The 24710-nt window shown below is 32.0% G+C and overlaps 4 protein-coding genes across 4 annotated transcripts; 2 read left to right on the top strand and 2 right to left on the bottom strand.

The window, feature by feature from the left end:
- Window positions 1-740: 740 nt before the first annotated feature.
- Window positions 741-3553, bottom strand: LOC123888294. The gene is made up of 2 exons (XM_045937292.1): window positions 3357-3553; window positions 741-1225 (listed from the first exon to the last, which is right to left on the bottom strand). The coding sequence occupies exon 2, from the start codon at window positions 1223-1225 to the stop codon at window positions 1016-1018; it is 210 nt and encodes a 69-aa protein (XP_045793248.1). The 5' UTR covers window positions 3357-3553; the 3' UTR covers window positions 741-1015.
- Window positions 3554-5018: 1465 nt separating this feature from the next.
- LOC123888293 (uncharacterized protein At2g39795, mitochondrial) lies at window positions 5019-8753 on the top strand. The gene is made up of 3 exons (XM_045937291.1): window positions 5019-5162; window positions 5312-5646; window positions 8365-8753. The coding sequence occupies exons 1-3, from the start codon at window positions 5046-5048 to the stop codon at window positions 8561-8563; spliced, it is 651 nt and encodes a 216-aa protein (XP_045793247.1). The 5' UTR covers window positions 5019-5045; the 3' UTR covers window positions 8564-8753.
- A 2559-nt stretch (window positions 8754-11312) lies between these two features.
- On the top strand, window positions 11313-17498 carry LOC123888291. Its single transcript, XM_045937289.1, has 9 exons — window positions 11313-11392; window positions 11514-11553; window positions 11657-11722; window positions 12069-12403; window positions 12727-12933; window positions 14685-14900; window positions 15020-15169; window positions 15291-15443; window positions 15559-17498. Exons 2-9 carry the CDS (start codon window positions 11517-11519, stop codon window positions 16852-16854), a joined length of 2460 nt encoding a protein of 819 aa, XP_045793245.1. The 5' UTR covers window positions 11313-11392; window positions 11514-11516; the 3' UTR covers window positions 16855-17498.
- Window positions 17499-17660: 162 nt separating this feature from the next.
- Window positions 17661-20892, bottom strand: LOC123888292 (glycerol-3-phosphate dehydrogenase [NAD(+)] GPDHC1, cytosolic). The gene is made up of 5 exons (XM_045937290.1): window positions 19923-20892; window positions 19108-19329; window positions 18427-18674; window positions 18136-18275; window positions 17661-17900 (listed from the first exon to the last, which is right to left on the bottom strand). Exons 1-5 carry the CDS (start codon window positions 20584-20586, stop codon window positions 17777-17779), a joined length of 1398 nt encoding a protein of 465 aa, XP_045793246.1. The 5' UTR covers window positions 20587-20892; the 3' UTR covers window positions 17661-17776.
- Window positions 20893-24710: the final 3818 nt, after the last annotated feature.

Raw genomic sequence — 24710 nt, 5'->3', positions numbered from 1 at the left:
TATTTTGTTTTCCCGTCTTTGTGCGGTGTTCATTTGTTTCAGGTTGAAGGATTAGATCCGATCAAGTACAAATCTATCCAATGTCGACTTTTGTGTCATCAACGCTGCAGATCTGGGGGCATGGACATTCCAGACACTTCAATATAGTCATATATGTAGGCTTATGTAATTTGCCGTTTTATGCTATTAACATGAATGCTGTGAGTTTGTTTGCAGATTCATCCTTTTTGTTTTTAGCAAATTTGAATTTGTATTACATTGATGTATTCTATCAGTTTGAATGAATGAATATCCTTTATTTTTAGTCAAAAAAAAAAAAAAAAAAAAAACTATTTTGAGTAACTAAATTGTTTCGTTCATAACAATTCTAAGAACGATAATGCCAATTTACTTCTTAGAAGAAAATTTAGTTCTTTAAGTTGTAAAGTTATCTGAACATAACAAACAGATACTTAAAAGCTTGGAATGAAAATGACACCATTTATTAATCAGTGAGACAAACATAGCCAGATAAAGAATATGTTATAGCATACTCCGTAATTGGTTTCATGAACCAATGTTTAACTTTTCTTTATCTTTTACAACCAAACATGATTAACCGTCCGAGATGATTTACAGTTATGTTAAATTATTGAACTCTATGCAGTTCTGTAACCATGCTTAGATTCTCCATCTTGAAAGAACTTGGGTCTGCAAACAATATTCATGGGTATATGTGAAATAGAGAACATGAACAGTGATTACGAGGAAACCTTAACTTCAGCTGGTAATGGTGGAAAATAAAGTTTAACATCATTAATTAGCTGCTATTAACTCACCTGTAACATATAATCCAACTGTTATGCTTCAATTGGACAACAGCAGGAACTGTTTTATCCTAAAATTTATTAAATACAAGATTCAAAATCACTTTTTAAATATTTTCATGCTGAGGAGGGTTTTCAAGCTTTGATTTCAAACCAAAACAGTGACAACAACCAAAGTAGTGTCATTTTTGTTCTGTAAGCAACTAGCTTTAGACTTTTGATGGAATGCTTGCTTCACCCTCTTTAATGCTGCTCTTGTCTGCTTCAAACTTATCTATTGCTACCTGTAGTTCATCGGTACCTCCGACAGCTCTCATCGTGTAGAAGTATGCCCCAAAGACAAAAGTTGTCAAACCCCCGGCAACTATGAAATTCTTTGTCTTGGGAGCTAGGCTCCTAAATGCTAATACTCCAGCCATCTTGATAAATAAGTGAAGACAAAAACAAAATAAAAGAGTCAGCCCAATTTCACAATGAATAATGCTAGCAACACACTCTTTAACAAACACACTCCAACACACTCTCTTTTATTGGTTGAAATTCACATGAGTCCCATAAAAAAATGTGGACCCATATAACTTTTATGGGACCCATATAAATTTTAACCAATAGAAGAGAGTGTGTTAGAGTGTGTTTGTTAAAGAGTGTGTTGCTAGCACTCCTCATTTCACAATTTATGTTAACTATAAGGAAACAATGTGATATAAATTACAATCCAATGGATCAAATTATTTTCATCTTGTAAAGAGATTACAAACCCCCAGCTGTCAGGGATTGCTAAGTCTTTAACTTCGGGTTCTAATGTTGGTCAGTATCACGGGAATGTTGTATGGCTTGCATGAGAGTCCAGCAACATGAATGTTCAATTTTTTATATATATACCGATTCAAATTGTCATCATCTTTTTTAACATACCTCAAATAGTCCTAAAATAGTTATTTGAATTATTGCATTGGTTTTTCTAATTCCTCATGCATAATTCATTCTATTATTTCTAAAAATAGGTCTTGAGCTTCATTTTCTGACCCTTTGTAGGATTGAATTGAAGTATTGGTTGGATTAAAAATATTGAACATAATAATGGTTATGAAGTGTATTAGGCCTAATCTTATAGATGTGGGATTCCTCACGTCATTATATACTTAAGCAAACTTTAGTGATTAGTAGTATTATAATTGTTGATTTGCTCATTACATAACTGATTAATATTCAATCTTTTACGATTCAAGTTTTGTATTGCGTAATTATACAATTGAATGCTTATGCATTTAAGTGGTACTATTTCAACTCATTGAAATCATAAGATTCCATCCAAAAATCCACTTATTTAAATCAAGTTTTGTTCTTCCTTTTGTTCTAGATTCATAACTCAAGAGTCTTTTACAAATATCCACTTATTTAAATCAAGTTTTGAAAACAATGAACCAACAATCAAATATTCACTTTTGTTCCTGATGTACTATTTCAACTCTCATTGAAATCATAAGACTCCGTCATTAAAAAAATTCATAAGATAGTCTTTCATTTAAATTTCTTAATCCTCTCTGTTTGGTTTGGAAAACTACGTCTTATCCTTTCTTTACCACTCCTTCTCACATCTTAGCCTATTATCTATTAAACTATGTAATTCTACCCTGAACTACTCCTATACCTACTTATATACACATATAGATTTTGGTTTGGGAAAATTAGAAGCGAATTTAGTGTAAGAACCTTGGCTAACAATTTTTATGATTACATTACTTACCACTTTTTTTCGAAGAAGCTAAATTAGCCCACCGAAAATTGGCACCAGAGAGAATCGAACCTGAGACCTTAAGGAGGAGCACACTCCCAGGTCCCAAGCCAATACCACCGGACCAACCCAAGTGGGTTTTACATTACTTACCATTTTGATTTTCCGTTAAAGCTTAAGGGTATGAATTACATCATTTTCCTCACTACTTAGTACTTACCAAGTTACAAAAGATACAAGCTATAATCAATAACAACAATTGAGACCAAAGATCACATAATGGCATACACGTCCAAATGATATACACAAAACACATCATAATTACCATAACAATTATACATTTATACTAGATGAGGATGCAATTAGATAAGGATAGGCAAAAATTGAACAGTCTACTATGAAAATGAAAGTGCTAAACTGCTAATTATACATTTATACCCTTCCAAGTTCCAATCAGAGATTCTATAGGGTTTATGCCCAAAAAAGGAATTCAAATTTGCAAAAAATTCAAGTTCTTTTTTGAAATTTTGGTTCTGCATATACACTTCGAATTAGTTAGAATTTCTAACATTCAAGCTTTTTCACCGGAATTTCTAAAAATTAGGGTTTAGGCTAAAAGAGGGGATCCAAATTTGATGTATAGAACCACAAAATTAATCAAATAAACCTCTGATACAACTATCCAGTAGCTAAAATACACATCAATTTCATTTCATAGATTGAAAGAAAAAACATTAGGATTCAAGTGTCAAGACTATAGGGTTTCGTGTTCAACATACAAGTTAGCGAGAAGAGGGATGATAAAGAGAACTAACCAATGAAAGAAGATATAGAGAAAGCGACGGCGAGCTGAGCGCGGCGGTGTTGGGTCCTCTACGGCGGCGCGATTACAAGGGGAGAGAAGTAGAGTGGATGCTTGGAGAGAGATAAGTATACGTGGAGAAAAAATGAGAGAGGATTTTTTTTTGGTGCAATAATGAGAGAGGATTTTTTGGTGCTATCACGACACGAGTAAGATAGATAGGGAAATTTAAGGACAAAAAAAATATCCAAATTCTTCTTCTTTTTTAACGATGTTATGTTAACTAATTTTTTTTTTTTTAACCATGTTAACTAAAGAAGGCTAAACCCAAAAAGAATCCAAGTCCTTATTTTAGGCATAGCAATTTTAAAAACATCAATAAAGTTAATTAACTATGACACAAATAAAAAATCTTCAACTCAAGCTCGTGGTCACATCCTATGTTTGCAGGAATATTCACGCAAAAGTTTGTTTCACGATAAGGGTGATATATTTTCATTTTTCAAACCATAGCATCTAATGGCGTATTTTTTGAATGATATACTCCTCTGATCCTTAATATAAGAAAAAGTTCATTTTTTAGATACATTGAAAAATTGATGTATCTAAACCATATCGTAGACCAGATGCATCCATTTTTCAATGTATTTAATAAATAAATTTTTTCTTATATTAAGGACCGGAGGGAGTATCGAGCAATATAGTTTATTGCGCGAGAGCTATTCAACGTGTGTTTCACACTCTTAGAATCAACATGAAGTTCAGTTTTTAAAATCCCCCACTCCCTAGCTAAATTTTGAGAAGCCACCTAACCAATTTCCATTTGTACCTTGTGTTAGTGTGTAGTCCCTCCACATCGCGATTGATTGTCATCTCTACTAGCACCATCCATGTTCAACCGAACCCGATCTTCTTTTGGCTAACTAAAGACAATTTTATTATTTTATGTAAAATTTTATAAAACAGTTCCTCAAACTTTTCAAATTTCATAAAATAAATCAACAAAGTTTAAGATCGAACAAATTTTTTATTCTATTCAAAAAGAAAGAAAAGGAAATAAAGAGAATTCAATTGAATCATTTAAATATGAAAAATTTATCAAGAACATGTATTTGAAAGTCAAAGACGTGCTACTCCAAGGTAGCATTTGAAATGTGAACCTTCTTAAAATACTACTGATTGATGGTGTGTTCTCTTCTAAACCCACTTATCGTCACCTCCTCAACATAAATGATTATTTTTCATCTCAAACTTTTGTTAAAATATGGAGATAGCGCGGTCCAAAGAGAAATATGTTGTTACTTTGGAGAGTGAAGCAGTAAAGAAGATTTATGACCAAAAATTTAGGACTGATGGAATAAAGAAGATTCAAACTCGAACAGGAAAATTTTTGAATGGTTACAAATTGAGCTTTCATTGCTCAAATGTTGCTACTATAATTTTTATTAAACTTCTATAATTTTGTTTTGTTCCTATTTTTAAATTTATATCTTTATTTTGTTATTCTTATCTTATCTTATTAACATAATAAAAAAAAAATGAAGAATATAAAACTTAAAATATTATTAAAGTAAATATGAATAAATTAATAAATTTGACGGTAATCAATTTATCAATTTTATCATATTAAAAGTGGATGTAAATATATATATTTTTTCTCTAAACAAACAACAAAAGGAAAACAAATTGCAGAATTTGGAGTATGCCGAGGGTGGTGGGAGTAGCGGTGAGTAAGGGTTTCAAAGCTGTTCAAGATTTGGAACTTCTCAAACTCTTCAAATCCGAAATTAATTTTGAACTTTCTTCTAATCACTTTCAGGTTATCATCAATTCATTCACATAACTCAATAATCAAATTCCACTTATTCATATTTTCACTTCATTCAATTCTCAAATATTTCAGTCACTTCAAATTAACAAAAGTTTTTTTTTTAATTGCAACTTACACATTAATTTTCATGGATGTAGAATGCTCAAATTGGTTCTTTAGGTGAATTTGTGGTAGACTCAGATTCACCACAACATTCAAAAGATGTGATTTTGAGACGAAAAAGCGATTCGGGTGAGGAAGTTGCTCTTTCAGCTATATTGGGTCCTCCTAACTATGAAAAAGATCATATTTTTATAAGGGATGTTTTCATGAAAGTATGCATTAAAAAGCCAGACTTGTCCTCTATTTTGCAATTTGACTGTAGAGCTTATCAAGAAACTGATAAAAGCTCTGAATTTGAGATCAATAATGCTTATTATCTTAGATCACCTACATATTTTAGCTCTTCCATTTACAGAGGCCCCTTATTCAGGTAAATTATTAATTGGAATTAGTCTTAGAGTATGTTTGGTTTCACTTCTAAATGAGGCTAAATTGATTATATAGTTGTAGAATTTATTTTTACATGTTTGGATGACATTAAGTAGAATTGATTTTACCTTTAGATTCTTATAATTGATTATAACTCGAAGCTAGAATTTGAACCTTTTGTTTCTACAATTAACCTGCAATTGATTTTCAGCCTCAAAATTAGTGTTCAACTTACTTTTACATGAATGTATTCAAACATAAATCACTTATAGTGTCTGACATGGACATAAGATTATCAGATATTTGAAGTTCAAATGGATTATACTCGTTGAATTCACTCTATAATGCCACTCTTCATGCGTATCACAACAAACTATTCACATCATACAAGTAACGTACGTATAGACATTTGATGACAAATGGATGCAGTTAAACATCAAACCCTGATCTTTATCTCAGCTTGTATTTTAGCTTCTGTATTTTTTCTGAAGTCAGTTGAATTCAAACAATCCCATGCCAACTTGAGTTCATTGTCATTTTCATTCAGCATAAACGAAGCAAAATAAGTAAATAACAAAGCAGTTCCCCCATGATTGAGTAGCCCCGACCCGAGTATATTTTAGAATATATAAATTACTAATATATTAAACACTTGTGTTGCTTTTTAAAATGTAAATAATTGGGGGTTATCCTATCTGATTGATATAAAAGGTGGGGAAAACTTGGGAAAAACGAGTCAGCTAGATGAAGGGTAGGGTGAATATCAAAATTTGGGGGTTGATGTTTTAGGGATTCTGGGAAATATTAACTAGTTTCAGGAGCAATAGTTAAACAACACAAGGCATTTAGCATGCTGAATAGGCACACTCTTACTACTAACGGAGATCTCTAAACAGTAGGGACTAACCTAACTGACAAAATGATAGGTTGATGTCTTCTTTTTTTCATGACTGTAGTGTAGGACTAATGTGAAACTGGGTGGTAAGGTTGGAGAAGAAAATGATAGTTTACTCTATCATCTCTTGTTATTTTGGAGAGAGAGATGTGGCTATGACATTATGAGAGTTTTTTTCCTTCCAATCTGCATACTGATGTCAAGTATGTTTTATAAAAGTTAGCTTTGACAACACTGTATGTGTTGTTATTCCTTTTTTATGTCTGAGGTAGTTTGCTTTCAAATGCTTAACATACAGAGTATTATCTTAAAAATCTGCTCTCTGGTCCGAGTAGTTTAGCGATAAAGTAATCATGTGGCTATACACGACTACATTTGTAGAGGCAGTGGCTAGTTGGGAGCCTTAAAAGTTAAAATACATGTTCCAACATTTGGTCTTCCAGTTTAGGAGGAAATTGATCTGCATTGAGTTTACAATGTTTGTGATATATTTGACGTTGGCTGATATTCTTTAGTGACCAAAGAAAGACTTGGTGTCGTTGCGTATTAGAATATCTTAGAATTTGGGTAGAGTCTAAATTAACCCTACAAAACTGGCTTGTAAGTTGAGGGTTGTGTGAAACATGGCGGTAGGAGAGAAACAGAGTGAGAGAGGAGAATGTCCAAATGCTATTTTGGTGTTTTAGTTGCAAAAATCCCAGAATACACGAACCAAATTCCTACCTTTAAATTGTAAATGCACTTTTTTTGTACTTTTGACCTTATTATGAAGTTCGGGGCTATAGTGGCTGTGACTTCTTCTCTTTTGGCCACTACGACTGCTACACTAACCTGCTCTGGTACTGCAGGTTCTGTAACAGACAGCGGTTGCTCTGCTAATCCGCCATAGCGCAATTTCGAGTAACATAGACTATCTGTCAGGATTGGTTTCCATTTTTTTCTTAAATATCATGTTTTGTTTGTTTCTTTACTAACTTAGGTTTAGGATTATATATTAGTATAAAAAGGGCTAGCACTTGTCCTTTTGAAATAAGACCTAATATATCACTCATATAAATATTAATATAATATAATTTTAGTATTCAAATTATTCATTTTCCTCCATAAAAACCCATAACTTCAACATGTGTTATAGATGACAGTTGTATAACCCTATATTTTTTCGTCCATATCCATTTGATAGATTATTGGAAGTTGGAACCTCTCTCCTTATCCCTGTATCTGCTCATTGTCATTGTATAAACATGTAACGTTTTCTAGTTGATTTATGCGGCAAGTGTTACTTTCATATAACTTTTCTGCATAACCCAAACCACTCTGCCAGATGATCCATCTACTCATCTTATCTAGTAACCTTTTTGTACCTTGAATGTTCACATTCCATTTTATATGGCTTTTAGACGGCATACTGCAAGCAATTGTCTTTTTAGATGTAGCTATTACAAATGCATTTTAGAGAATTACTCATCTTGACTCTAGTTCTTGCTGGTAGATTTGAAGCAACTAAGCAATGCATTCAACTGTTAAAAAAAAAAAACTCTAGTATTCCAACATTTTAAAGTCAATACTGTCACTGGTCATCGATTTTCTGAACCGATTAAGCTAGTTATATAAAATTAAGCCTGTAAGAATTTAAGCACTAGGTTTTCATTTAGTAAGTTAAATATGTTAGATCAGAAAATGTGCATTTTCTTGTTACCTATATGACTATTTGAGTTTTAACAATACCATCACTTTGAATTTTAGTGAAACCATTCATAAACTATTTGAGTTATTTTATTACTAATATAATCTTATGCATTGTCTTCTCTATATCATGTGCAGTGATCTGGATGCTAATTTACAAAAAGCATTCAAGGAATACCTGATAGAAAAGGGCATTGGAGGAAGCTTAACCAATTTTCTTCTCCACTACCTACACACACGGGAGCAAAAGCAATATGTGAACTGGTTGAAAACGGGTGAAGCATTTCTGTCTAAAAATGAGTCATTGAATCAATTTTCAGAGACACATTCTGCATAATTATGCAGTGTTGCATTATAATCAACATTGGCACAGATGCCACAGGGGAAGGAATATGGATCAGATGCTCCATTTTTACCAATTTTGTATTCAATAAGAGCTAGATGCTAAAGTTGTCAAACTTACAACATTATAGTCAATTTTTTATAATATGAAAAGGTTGAAAATATCAGCTATTTTTTCAGGATCACTTTTACCAGCAGTGTTCGAACTCTCGATATTTATATGCATCCATAATCTGTTATACATGTGCATTTAATATAAATAGTTGAATTTCATTTAATCATTAATGATTGATAATGCTTACTTTCCAACTCTAAAAGAGTTGTTGATTTTAGAAGAGCAAGTGAAATTAATAATCCTTTAATGTTTGAAGGGTAAAAGCAAGGGTAAGATTTGAGTACTATTTTTTATCATCGTCGAAGATTGAAGCAAGTACTAGTTGGCGACCTGTAGAACGCCATATATATTTAAAATCACAAATTAAAAGTTATAGATGTAAACCATAAGCACAGAGGCATAACAATATCTAATATGAGTAAACCTAAAAGAATAATCCAAGTGCTTCATTTAACCAATAATTTTGAAAATGGTTTTGGAGCTCTAATGATAAATATGTGGATTAATGCATTTTCCTTAAAAAAAAAGCATCAAATTCACATTAAATGAATAAGTAGTCAAAAAAATTTATGAGAATTGTTCTTGCAAAAAAAAAAAAAATTAACATAAGGTGTTAATTTTTAATGTAAAGGGAACTATTCCTATAAATTTTCAATTCATATTAAAATCACGTGAAGAGTTCCCTCCTCCGCAGGATTAGCACGAAAACTTATGATAGTATCTATAGTAACATGTGTTAGCCATTTTGAGTGCAAGAAAACTTATGATATTGGAAGGGTATTTTGTGGTGATGAGTGGATGAGGAGATGCTTGATATTTATAGAGAGATGTCTATGAAGTGTGGCACAAATGGTAAGAGGTAAACGTTTTTGAACTATTTGGTGTAAAGCCAACACATATCTTTTAGAAATCATTATATGATTGCATTTTGCTATCTCAATGGCGTTATCTCATACACATTAGCTCAATTGGTTGAAGAAAATGCTATTAGTAGGGAGGTTATATGCATGAAGGATTTTTATTGAATGAGGCATGATGTGGAGATTATTGCATGTTTTGTTATGTCATATACATATGGCCAACACATGGCAAGAAACACCTCTTGTAGAATGCATTAGAAGCGTCCAGGTATAGGTATAAGTTTATTTTTGCATATGCTTTGTTATGTCACACATAGCAAATTGATTTTTTTTGTTGGTATAGATGTTCAACACATGACAAGAAACAAAGTGAAATGGAGGGAGGGAGAGAGAGATAGATTTGGGAAGTTAAAGATTTGAGCGGAGAGAGAGATGAGAGGAGGGTTTATGAGATTTGGGAAGGATGGTTCATAGTCTTGATGTCATGACTTGTGGATTAGTTTGATTGGTTTAGGGGAGAGGTGAGGTTAATTGTTCAAGTAAGCTTACTTGTTCAATAGATATGTGATGATGATAATCATAATAGGAGATCTTTCTTGTTGATAGGGGATGCTTTTGATTGGCTTATGAGAGAGGCCATTTATGGTTGCTTGTAGAAGGATCTTTCTTGTTGAAGTATATTTGATGTATGTGATGTGATGATGTTAAGCACATGACAAGAAGATAATCGCTCAATGAGCACAAAATGAATGTTCTAAGGCCAATAGAATTCATGAAAAGTAAATCATTGCATCATGTGAATGCTAAACTTAAGAAGAATGTTGTTACACATGGAAATATTTATTGGACCCACATGGGACGAGATGAGATATCCATGATCATATCAAACATCATACACATGTTAGCACATCTTAGAATTAGACCACACATCATACATATATTAGAATTGTCCCATGATGATCTCAATTACATATCCATGATCATGTAACATACATCATACATACATAAGAGAGTGCTAGGGTTTTCACTTTGTAATTAGGGTTTCATTGTTTAAAGTTTAGTAAGATAAAAGATAAAAGATATGATACCCAAATGCCAATAAATTCAAGAACGAAAATGGTAAAACTCATCTCCACTCGTTATCATGCCTCTCACGAAACAAATTGTGATTCAGTGTTGTCAGCTTTTTCCATAATTTAACGTTATAACAGATCTAAATTGTTGATTTAATATCACACGGTTCATATTTCAAGTGAGTGAATCAATCTTATTCCCTCCCAACACACCCCACCAAAAGCTAGGTTTCAAGAAAGCAATGACAAGAAAAAGCCACCTGAGAAAAATCAACGGCCCACAATGACTTAAGTCAAAGTGGGTCCCAATATAGATCTCGGACCCACACACCGCAACCTTCTTCTATAAAATGACGAAATCACCCCGACTCGTCGCTTTCATTTCCATTGTCAGTCACACTCCTTCTGCTCTAAAAGCAGCTTCGTTTAAGCTCTGAAAATTCCGTAACTTCCCGAAACCCTAGGCACGCATTTCTCGCACTCATTTTCCCTCCATTTTCCCCTTTTCTTTCAACAACTCGCATTTATTACTTTTTCTTAATGATGTGAGTACTATCTACAGTATCATTGTTAAATGCTTCATTAATTAATGGCTGCTAGTGTTGTTGGTTCGCACTAATTCGCACTAATTATTGTTGCTGTATTTGATTAGACTAATTTTATTTCCATTTTTGATTTTTTGATTTTCAATTTTATTTGTATATATTTGGAATTTTTCATTCAATGCTTTTTTTGTGGTTTTTGGATTTCGAACCAGTGCTTCAATAATTGAATCTGTACTTTCTTCATTCATCACGTCATTTATTTGTTCCTTTTTCTTGTTTTTACTATTCAGAGAGATTTTTTTGTTGCATTTCTTAATCATATTTTTGTTGTTGTTGTTGTTATGTTGTTCAGTTCATGGCTTGGGATCTATGGAGTTCATCTTTTGATCAAGGTTTTTTAATTTTATCATTTTTGGTTATTGATTTGTTTGAAGTTCATCTAATTTGTTTTTCTTTCTATTTTTTTTTTTTTTGCATGTAATTTGCTGGTGTTAGTTTCTTATGATCGTAACTACTCGGAGATTCTTGAGTGGCATTGTGATTACTTTGGCTGTGGCCGTGGTATTTATTCTTATACTTAGGGCCTGTTTGGATAAATAAACAACTTATTTGCAGTTTATAGCACAAGTGCTTATCATGATAAGCACTTATGTTATGTAAAAGCTTACATAAGCTATTTTTATAGCAAAAGATAAAATAAAGATAAATTGTTTCAATATATGCTACGAGCTGTTTTCATAAGCTATATCGGAGAACATGTGAAAATAAGCTGAAAAAACTTATGAAAATTATGTTAGTAGATAAACTCAAATAAGCCAATCCAAACAGGTCCTTACTCAGTCTGTATTTTGTTTGGTCTTTTTTGAGTTTCTTTGTGTTTACTGTAGCTTTTTGTTGAGTTTTACAGATGAGATTGAGGAAGATGCTTTGAATGTGGAATCATGTGTTCAGGTTTTGAGAATTTTGCTCACTAAGGCAGATACTGAAATTGAGGAACTTGAAAAGGATCTCATGTGCCTTCAGAATGAATTGGCCTGGACTGAGAATGAAAACTGGCCTGAAATATGTTGTAATGCTTTGAATGAAAGAATCAACCGGCTTGATGTTGCGGTTACCAATTTGAAGAGTGGTCATGCAGACGGTGCAGATATGCAGCTACTATTAAACAGTGAGCCTGCTGAGACACTTCATGAAATAGTGAAGGCTTTACATAAAGATCACTGTCAAGATACACATGGCCAGGTTTGATTGTTGAAACTACTTCCACTCCCTGAGTTTATAATACTAGTGATACCTCTTTCTTTGCTACAATCCATCCTTTATTTCTCATGGCTAAATTGTTGGATTCTTTTATGATTTTGCGCTCCTTTGGATAGTAATGAAGTTTATTATAACTATATTGTTCTTTATAAAATTCTATAGCTCAGAATGCGTTGAGAGAATTTGTTAGGATATGAGATAAGGAGTTGGTTAGAGGAGTTATTGGTTAATGGGGTAGTTAGATGATATCGGTGTTTCCTCTTGGTTTCAAACTTAACTGAATTTTTCTCCCCTTCAATTTGAAGCAGCATCTAGAAGAGAACATCATGAATCCAATTGTGAATGTTACTGAACATGCACCAGATAATGGTTCTAACAATATTGACTCAAATGATATCATAATGGAGGGAGGAGAAGAAGACTCTGGAGCTTCAGACCTGTCTAAAAGCTCAGAATATCTTATAGAGCTTCATGGAAATAGATCAGATGATCCTGAAAAGACCGAGACCAAGGTTGAGAAAAGCTCTGTACTTTATCTTGGTTCAAGAAGCACTTATTTTCTCTTCTTGCCTTTCTTAATGTATTAATTTTAGAACTTAAAGTGAATTTTTCTTCGTCTACACGAAATAACTGATTTACTGCACCAATCAATGATTGCATAACATGTCTACTAGCTTCGTCACAATTGCTTATAACATGATAATTATAAATAATTCTGCCTGTCTCTAGCCCATGAAAGCAGTGATTCATTCATTGAATATGATAAATTTTTATATGCATATACTTGAGATCTGTTACTAATAATAACATTTAAAATGAAGCTTGAGTATGTCGAATTAAAGATTTGGGCATATGCAGTTTACTTGTCATTTACAAATAAGAATACTTTGAGTTAGAGATGTACATGATTCTGCGATTACTCAAGTTTCCTGCTACTTGTTATTTTCAATTCTATGTCCAATCATCCTACACTTTTTTGGCTAATGTTGATTGAATTTAGCAATGAGCAGACAGCAACTAATGTCATAGCTCCCACCCCAAATTCACCCAAAACCTATAGCTGGCTATTCTAGTCAGGAGAAAAATGTTGGCCTTAATTCAGATGAAACTGTAGAAGAAACTATAAACATGCTTTAAAGCGTGAAGACAGAATATTTATTGGAAACATTGCTTAGATTCAGACAAAAGATGCATTTCAGAAGCACCTAAAGTGGAATCTCACTCACTCATGTGTCTCTTTCTGTTCCTGCTTTGCTCTAACCATTCTTTTCCTTATAATGTGTTATAGTTTTCCATGCGGGAAGGTTTAGGTTCTTCTCTTTATTGGACTTTCAACTGGTTGAGCTTCATTATTTAGCCGTCTTCAACAATGAATTGAAGTGCTAATAAAAAAACCTCCAATGAGTTGAAGTAAAGGTCCATGATTGTTTGCTTGCAGCCCAAGCGTTAAAAATGTTTCGTGTGTGTGGTAGAGTAAAATCAGACTTGGAATATGAAAAAAGGTTATTTAAAACTACAAATTTGAAGTAAGATCTGTTTGGTCATTTTGTTTTGATTGTGCAGACACTGCAATTGAGATGATATACATATTCCTTAATATATTAAAGTTAGTTTGAAAATATATATTGAGGAATTCAGGCTCACCAAATCTTTTATTTCCTTCTGTCAAGAAAGTTATTAGAGATAACTTGAATTGTGTGATCTGAAATAAGATTTGGTTTTACAGTTCCAATTTACTGACATTTTTATATCAAATGCAATGATGTTAGTGTTTAAATTTAAACCTCTGACCGTAGGCTTATGAAAATAAATCATAAATTTTGGTTGCACAATGTAAACAAAAATCTATGAACTAATCCATCAAGAAGAAACACTAAAGTTTAGTTTAAACTCTTGACAATTTGAACCTAGCACTGAAACCTAAAAGTGCTAAAGTGGTAGCAAGTTTCTTACTTTGCATTTAGCTTGCAATGACAATCTGTATTTCTTTTCTCTTTTGTTATGGTCTAAGCTTTTCAACCAGTTTTATGTATAAACGTAAGGGACCAAATTGAAACCTAAAATAAACGTAAGGGACCAAATGTGTAGTTAAGCCCCGTAATTTTATATCAAAGACCGAAGGCTGCACTGCTGTAGCTATAGTAGATAGAGGGGATTTCTATCTCCTTAGGTTACTAAAGGTTTAAATTTGTACATAATGTGCCTTGAAAGCCCTCGTTTCTTGGCCTTTGTACCTGATTATATATATTTTTTTTTAATGAAGGAATTGCTCGCATTATCTCCTGTGAGAAGTCCTGATTTGGAGGTTGTTAGCTCTGTACCTTACCATTCTGATAGGATGATATTATCTGATACATTAGATGATAAAGTTACGAAAGATGAGGATGTCAGGCAAAGCCAACTCGTTACTACAGATACATGTCAAATCTTGAATCCTTTTTTGTCCAAGGGAAATGGAAATATTCCAAGTGAAGCCAAGGTGCATGAATCCGTTTTCCTCTTTTAATCAATTTAAAGCTCTTGGATGTGGCTTTTATTCTATTCTACTTTGATTTTAATCATGGTATTCTGTTCATTGTATTTTGTTAAATTATGCAGGAAGAAAATACAGATCTCAAAGAAAATGTTTGCTCAGATGTTAATAGACTTGCAATTATCAAAGGGAGTCAACTCATTCTTGTGGAGTCAGGTCAAAGTTTGAATCCGATTTTGTCCAAGGAAAACAAAAATATTCCAAGTGAAACCAAGGTGCGAAAAACCCTTTTCCCACTTTTAATCAATTTAAACCCTCTTGGATGTGGTAGTTGCAATTTTCTACTTTGACTTTAAGCAAGGGATTCTGTTCATTGTTTACTCTAAAATTGTGCAGGAAGTAAATATAACTGTCAAAGAAGAAAATGTCTGCTCCGATGATCATAGGCTGGCGATTATCAAGGGGAGCCAACTCATTGCTAAAAATACAGGTCAAATCTTGAATCCATTTTCGTCTAAGGGAAGTGGAAATATTCCAAGTGAAGCAAAGGTGCAAAAAGCTATTTTCCTCTTTTATTCAATTTAAACCTTTTGGATGTGGCAGTTGCATTTTTCTACCGTGATTTTTTTAAATAAGGTATTCAGGTCATTGATATTGCGTATAGATTGTGCAGGAAAAAAATACGAATCTCAACGGAAATGTATGCTCAAATACCCTTGAAATTATCAAGACGATGGAAATGTGTTCCAGATTTGGTACTGGCCAACAAGAAGAAACTGAAAATTCTGATTTAGCTACAAAACTGTGTCATTTTGCACCAAAAACTGCACGAAGAGTCTGCTGGAAAGAATCCAAGGTTGCTCCAGATGAAGATTTGGAATCTATGAATGTACCCCTACAAATTGTTTATCCTCAAAAATTGGGTTTTGGTGATACAGAATCAAGTGCCTTTAAAGAAAATAATGGCAACAATGCCCTGCAAGTGATAAAATTTGAAACGGCCACTCTTAGTGCTGAAAATTCTGTATCAATTTCACTGCCAGGGATGCAAATGAAGAATGTCCTTTGTACTAGGTTACAGCTGACGGATGAAGAGAAACCACAAGCCCAAGACACAAAATCCAAAGTGGCTGTTAACTTCAGCAAGCCCAGTAAACGCTTCACTTTAAAGTCGAAAGCTCAGGGAAAGAAAAAACCTGAATTTGAGGCATGCTCTGCCAAAGAACTGTTTCCTTTAGAAGTTTTTACAAGTACATCTAAGAATGTAACAACCAAGAGGCAGCGGAAACCAAAAAACGAGTTCATGAAGGCTGTGCAAATGGGCCAGTATGAAATTGATGACTATGCTATTGTTTTTTCTGACAGCAGTGATGATGTATCAACCAAGAGGCAGCGGATATCAAAAAACAAGTCCATGAATAGTAAAATTACTAAGAAGGCTGTGCAAATGGGCCAGTATGAATTTGATGACTATACTACTATTGTTCTTTCTGACAGCGATGATGATGTATCAACCAAGAGGCAGCGGAAACCAAATAGCTGTACTGCTGGTACAACCTTAAATGAGCTCACAAATAGTAAAGTCACTAAGAGGTCTGTGCAGCTGGGCCAGCATGAAACTGCTGGTAATGCTATTGTTCCTTATGACAGGAAATTTTCTGAATTACAAAAGAAAAGACGAGTTTCAGAGTTGTCAATTACCTCAGAAGTACAAAATTCAATTGTTAACTACTTGGACACAGCAAATTCAGATAATGGAAAATCGCTTGCATTGGGGGATCATCATAATGAGAGCTCAGCTTTGCTCCCTATTACCTCGACAGAAACCATGGAAACCTTGATGCAAAAGACACTGCCTGCATTGAAGGGCATAGCAAAGACACTCAATATGAAAGGCTTGTCTAAGCTTCGGAAAGCAGATTTGGTTAAGGAATTACTTAAGCGACTCAGTAGCTGCTGAACTTACTATTGGGCTTAATAGTGGTAGCCCATTTTTGCCACGCTTTTTGGGTATCGTTTTTTTTTGTTAGGTCCAGAGCTTCCACGGAATTTGGTATAGGATTCTGACATAGTTGTGAAAAATACATAGGCAAGCTAAAATGGATTTTGTGACAGGTTTTTTGTACAGCCTATAGATAGAATACTTCTTTGTAAACGGAAAGAAGTATTGGTTTTCTTCCTTGCAGCTGTTTAAGTCATTGGAGACTCGAAACTTGGCTGTTGTGTCACATTGAACTGCTCTGTGATCCAATATAATGATACAGTTCTATAAATACAGTAAACAACTACTCCAAACATTATCTTGTTGAATAAGTTTCTGCTGTCTGCATGAAAGACTAAGTTGTTGAAATTTTAGGCATTCACTCCCACTCCCACACAACACAGAATACACATTAATTAGGACAGAATACACGTTACAAAATATTACAATTTAATTTAGTAAAAAACGATTATAATTTAACTACAACCGGATATAGCACAAATGGTTGGAGTAAGTGATGTGATTATAAATATTTTAAAAAGGTCTTTGACTTTATTAATTTAGTCCCTAGCATATTTTGAGAATTACTAATATAAATAAAATTTGACAAAGTCAGAGACCTTTTTGAATATTCATAAAGTTATAGATTTGTTTGAGAGCATCTTACAAAATCAAGGACGAATTTGGTGGTTCACTAAATTTTGGCCACAATGGGGTTTTGGGACATCATTGGTGTAAATGTTTAGAGGCCTATATCTTGACATATGTATATACAAACAATAATGTAATACAAGAAAACTCGTCACAAAATAATACCAGTACATATATGATTTATGTCTCCTTTGACTAATGTTTCCTATAAATGGTTACATCCACATTTGTTTTTGCCAAGTGAAGACAATCACTGTTGTCCAAGAAGTGAAGGCCTGTAGAAAGCATGACTCTGTGCAATCGCAATGCGTTCTCGCGGATCATTCAGATTTTCATCCCTCAGAGCTTTCAGAATAGCTTGTGTTGATTGTTCCCTAAGAAATCCAACATGCACCAGAAGCATGAGAAAACTTATAATAGAGATTTCCAAATGGATTACTTAAGTTGAAAGTGCTCAAAAGATAACAAGTTTTTACTTGAGTTGAAACTTGAAAGTGTATCAATTACATCTTTTAATTAACCAAACATGTTTTTACCCTCAAATTCTCTGATTACTCACACTAACAGCAAAGGCTTATGCTAATTATTGTTAGGAGATTGATTAATTACCTTGATATCAATATTTTGTAGAGTGTCTTCAAGATAGGACAGAGCTCAACAGGAGCAACATGCTTTTTTTCTTCAGGATGCAACACATTCAGGCTCGATTGACTCAAAAGTTGAAAGAATGCTTCCACTGCAGATACTCCCTAGTAGAGATAATTGGCAGGTCATAGAGGTCAATTCATATAAATTATAATTATTCAAATTTGACATTTTGAAGATGCAATTGAAACTCTCGAGAAAATTACATACAATTTTGTTACAAACGGTCGATGTTAATATTGTTAGTTTTTATACCTGAATCATTCCTTTGCCACTAATGTTGACACCCATGTCAGGGCTTAGTTCACCCTTAGCTAACATTTGACCGTACCACGCGTTACGACCTTTTAGCAATGTCACATAAGTATCAGCTAGTAATGGTCCAGCAAGTTTCTCAGGCTCTTCGGTTAACAAGTGAGTGATGAATATCATCTCTGAAGTACAGTGTGCAAAGTACACTGATTTGCTAGTGGCACTTTCATTGGTAAGGGATGCAACCATTCCTGATATAACATTAAAAAGAAAATCAGGACATATAGATTGTAAATCATAAAGCAAATGTTAAGACATGAAAATGACATTATAAAATTAGAGGTGTTTTGAACCATTTGCTCCAAGTTTCAAGTCAATATATCTAATGCTTCTTTTCGTATATTTTTTTTTTGTGTAAACTAAGATATTCACCGTAAGCAACTGCGGAGACTAATCTCTGGAGGTAACTGAGATCCATTTAAAGACTGACCTATCCCGACATATGTTCTTACATATGCATTGGCTAAGAATAGAACCCAGGACCAAATGATTTTTTGCATAGGGAGTGAATCAACAAATGAAATAGACAACATTACACATACCAAGTTTGTGATTTCTGATATAGATTACTTCAAGTTTGACATTAGACATAATTAAAGTGTTAATGACAAAATTGAAGCTTACCAGCTCCAATTGCATAGACATTTTTCAAGCCACCCATGACCTCATGAGTAACAAGGTCACTATTGTCCCATACAATAAAATGTGGTTGTCTAAGAAACTTTGCTAAAGGTTTTCTCCATTTCTCAGCTCCACAAATTCTAGCATTTGCATACTCCTTGTTGTAGATTTCTGAGGCAATATTTGGACCACCAAGATAAAGTATGTTCTCCATAGGCACTCCAGCTGTCAAAAGAATGAGGGAAGGATTCAACTTATGCAAGGAAAGAAATACAAAATCTAAGCTTAATCTAAAGAGATTTATTACACTAAAAACATTAAGGACAACCTAGTAGTAGTAAAACTTGATTTTAATCATGTCTAGATCTGTTGTTAATCAAGTTACCTTGAAGATTAATGAGTTTTGACATATGGTATATCCATCAACCATCTATTGAACATAAGTAAACGCCTATTTAAACCGTGTTTACCCCTTAACATGTTGACGCAAAAGTTGTTAAATTTTAAATGTTCAAATAACACAACTCCTTATCAAGGCACTCTCATAATTTGCAATACTTTTCACCAATTCATTTAAATTAGGGAGAAAGAGAGATAGAGAAAAGGACAAGAGACAAAAATATAATTATTAGGCCAAATGCATTCAGGGGTCTTTTAAATTTCGCGTTTGTAACAGTTAGGAGTTTTTCAGGTAACAAAGGCATGAGATGAACATCACTTTTCATCAATTTTTAAAAAGAAGACAACAATAATGGCAGAAAAGAAAACATGTAAATAAATAGAAATGAAAAGAAAGAAAAAATAAGAACAAATCTTACTTGCTTGATGAATCATTTTTGTAGGAGTTACAATATGAGGAACAGGCTCCAATGCAGCTTCAATACCTTTAGACAAAGAAATTATAATAGGAACACTAATCCTCTCCTTCCAATACTTACTAATCTCTTCGAAAATCTCTCGAGTTTCGGTCGAAGGTAAACCATTAACAACAATATCAGCATCCCAAACAGCTTCTTGCAAATTAGTAACAACTTTCAAAGGACAAACAGGAGTATCAATCATATTCAAACAAAGACCATCTTTAAGAATCTCATCAGCAAATAATGTCCTATCACCAAGTCTTGCTTCAACATATTTTAAATAAGCACAATTTCTTATCAACCTTCTTAAAACATCTTCTCTTGAATTAATAACTTCAAAGAGATGTTTAGCAGTTTCTCTATCAACTTTTCTTCCTGATCTTCTCCATATTCTGATTTGTACTTTGTCTCTAAATTCACCATAAGTGTCTTGTAAAAGTGCTGCAAAAACACTTCCCCAAGCACCAGCTCCAACACTCACAATTCTTAATGGATCACCATTAGTTTTGCCAATTAATCTCCTAAACTCATCAAGCTTATCCTCTAATCCATTATTATGATTCTGAGATGACCCATTTGAGTATGTGTTACTATTAATCTTTCCTAAAATGCTTCCCACCATGATTTAACCAAAAACAAAAAATGGTTAGAAAAAATTTCTTAAGAAAAAAGTACTAGATGAATGTGAGTTGTTAAAGTTTTTGTGTATCTATATAAACTAAATTGAGAGTACTATTAATATAAACTTGTAACCTTCACTTTATCTTTGCTCAACTACCAAATTTTATTCTTGTTAGCATAAGAATAAGATTTTTTGGGTTAGCAAATTAAAGATGCAGCAGCATTATTTATTGAAACATTCAATGCATGAGTCATGGTACAAATATGTGCCCATATTTCCCATTCAAATAAATTGTGCACCCATTTCTATATAAATTTCTTTTACTACTACCTCCATTATTAATAAATATCACTATAGATTTATTTCACTTTATAAAAAAAAATCAAATTAGCTGTTTTTTTAGAAAAAAAAAAAAAATTTAAATTCACTTTTGTATTTTAGATACATTCAATTTTTTATTTTTAATTATATATTCTCTAATTAATATTTGTGTGCACTAAAATTTCATTATATTTTATTATGCAGTTATGATCATAATTAACACTCAATTATAATTTATTTTTTTATAAAATTTTATACTCATTACTTATTATTTTTCTTGATATATATATATATATATATATATATATATATATATATATATATATATATATATATATATATATATATATATATATATATATATATATATATATATATATATATATATATATATATATTACTCCAATCTTAAATATAAGCAAAAGTTGATTTATTTTGTCTAAATTTTTGATCAAATAAATTAACTTTTTTCGACTAAATTTTATTTATATTTGAGATCGAAGGGATTACGCATAGAATAACTTTAAACCATGGTTTTTAAAATGGATATATGTAGTAGTTTGTAAATACTAGTAGTCCACATGCCAAGACAAAAATAGTAGATACGGGGAATGGAGAAGAAAAAAGGAACATAAACATGACTTTGTTTTCTCCGTCTATTGTTTGTTTGTTCATCTACCCAACTACTAATACTCACAAAACAAGACACGAGTAGTACCTATACAAAACCAAACTTTCATGCTAGGAAGTAGGAAGGAACTATACCAAGTTATGGTCCTTCAATGAATGGGTTAATTTACTACTTTAGCTTGTCCAATTCATGATTGTGTTTTTGGTAACAAAATGTGGTGGTTCTCACAAAATGTGTTTTTGGTCACAATTCATTGGTCGGTCACAAAACGTGGCATTGTTTAGCATTTTCCTTTTTTATTTAACAGTTAAAAAAAACAACAAATACGTCAGTAAGTTAAAAAAATGTCAAGGGTTAGCATCTGCACTAGAATTAACCTCGCGTTAGATACGACTAATATGAACCTTTTGTGAAGAATCATTTATCAAATTGAGAAATCCTGATCACAAGCAAGAGAGGTTCAAGATTGACAATGGTAGTGTACCCATTCTTAATGGTAGTAATCAACATTTGAGAAATACTAGATTTAACATCATAATTGTAACATATTAATCTCATGAGCCTCCCGAATAACAAGTGTCATGTTTCTACTAGACCCTTACCCGTGCGATGCACGGGTGTTATATGTTGTTTATAATATAACGTTAATTAAAAAATTTAAATAATTGAAGAAGAAATGACCTATAGTTGAAACTTGAAATTAAAAAAAAAAAAAACATGAACAATACTTTTTTTTAGGCAAGGACATACATAGTTCATAAGTTATTTTTTTGGTACAAACATAGTTCTTCAAGTTCTTCCAACTTTGTAACCAAAAATCAAACAAACAAATCAATTATTAAGCATAAACAATGTCAATTGCTTGGAGAAACACAATTATAATATAAATCTCGTATACATATAGATCAAGTATATCAATCTCTAAATTAAAATCAAAATATATATATAATGCAAACATAAAAAAGTATAAATAAATATAAAAAAATACACTATTTAATATATATTCCCGTAATAGAAACCCAAAATAAATTGTAGCATATATAAAGGCAATTGCATAATAGTAGTATTACATTATAAATATATAAGCAATCACACTAAATCCTACTTCCATGATAATAGCAACATCTACCTGGACAAAAATTAAAATAAAGTATTTGTTAGATCAACCAATGTAAATTAGTATATCTACAAAACAAAAGATTTTATAGATATTCAAAGCATATGAATTAAACCTACTGCTGCAAATATGTTGAATGCAAGTAATTAAGGGAGGAAACAAAAATAGTTAAAATGATGAACTATTACCTAATACCATGTGCAAGCACGTTAAAAAGTAACAAAATGAAAAAATAAGAAGGATGAAGAAGTGAATGTGAATGGAAGATAAAAAAAACATAGGTAAAGAAGAAAATCAACTCTTTCCAAATGACTCGGGTGATGGAAAGAATTGAAAAAGAAACAAAGAAATAGAAAAATATTTATAATGTCCACCGGAAAGATATGAAATTAAATTTGTACAACTTTTCATTGCTTCAAAAAAAACTTTTTATTGGAAACCATTAGATTTCTTGGTAATTAAATTGGGCATATGAAAATGATAATGGTGTATGAATAGAAATGAAATGAAAAGACATATGAATGCTTGAGATTAAATGTGGCATGTGAAAAATCATTAGAAGTAATGTGGCATGTGGCTAAATAAATAAAAATTAATTACAAATTTACAATTGTTAATTTTTTATTATTTATTTTTTAAAGAAAATGATTTAAAAGCTATGATTGGTTAATACAATTAGGGTTAGGATTAATGGTAGGAGAACTATTTAGGATTTATATATACTAGTCTCACACCCGTGCGATGCACAGGTGTTATGTGGTATTTTATATTATAATGTTGAAAAATTATTCGTATAAATTGTAACAATAAGTATTGTGAAAATGAAAATAATAATAATAATAATAATAATAATAATAATAATAATAATAAAAGTGATGTACTTATCACTTCCTCCAACCAATATATTTTCAACCTTATATGTTGATCATTTCAACCAATTTTTTTATCTTTGAAACCAAACTCTTTCCCATAGTAGCAAGAATCTTATCACACCGGATGATCAAAGTAAAAAAAGGGAAAAAGTCAATAATAAAAAAACATCAATAGAGATTTTGTGAAAATGTGAGAAGTATATCAAGATAGTACACCACTTTTTCATCAATAAACAACATATTCATAGACGTAACCTCAGTTTGGTTTGTATTTGTCCGTTATATTCCACACATGAACTATTCGAACTTGCAACTTTAGATTTGCTTTTCCAGCTACTATAGCAGACACATGAGGGTAGATATGAGCTATGGTTTGAAAGAGTGATTTTTTTTAACTAAAAACTAAACTCAATAGAAATGTATGCATGGATAAAGAAGTAACTGTTATACTAATTATATATACCTATATGTATAGAGAATGAGTAGAGACCATCAAAATTGAATGAAATATGATAATGATAATGGTTATATATTTCAATCTCATAACCTAACTTTTGTCATAACTTTCACTCTTCTCTACAATTATAATGTAATTAAGTCAATAATGTATACACACTTCGTATTTTTTTGTGTGACTAAATTATAAACTCTTTGTTGTTTTTATGAAAACGGTTGACATTTAAATGGAATAAATGTTAAAAGAATCCAACTATGCTCATCTTCATTGTCACTAAGGAATGTTATAATCTATATATAATGTGTGGTACTAATTATTATTATATTTTGGATTATTATTATTATTATTATTATTATTATTATTATTATTATTATTATTGTTGTTGTTATTTTGGGTTATTATCATTTTTTTTTATTTTGTGTATTTTATTGTTTTTTGTTCACAATATATAGTTAATGTTTTTGCTAATAATCTTTTGTCCATTCTTTATTTTATTGTTTTTTGTTAATCAAAACTATAACATCTTGTGACATCAATTTTTGGATAATTAGAGAAGCATAATTCTTTGAAACCAAACTCTTTCCCATAGTAGCAAGAATCTTATCACACCGGATGATCAAAGTAAAAAAAGGGAAAAAGTCAATAATAAAAAAACATCAATAGAGATTTTGTGAAAATGTGAGAAGTATATCAAGATAGTACACCACTTTTTCATCAATAAACAAC

This window comes from Trifolium pratense, linkage group LG6 (assembly GCF_020283565.1).
Source record: "Trifolium pratense cultivar HEN17-A07 linkage group LG6, ARS_RC_1.1, whole genome shotgun sequence".
NCBI classification, from domain to species: domain Eukaryota; kingdom Viridiplantae; phylum Streptophyta; class Magnoliopsida; order Fabales; family Fabaceae; genus Trifolium; species Trifolium pratense.
Note: the sequence above shows the minus strand (reverse complement) of the source record. Positions and strands in the feature narration are given on the sequence as shown.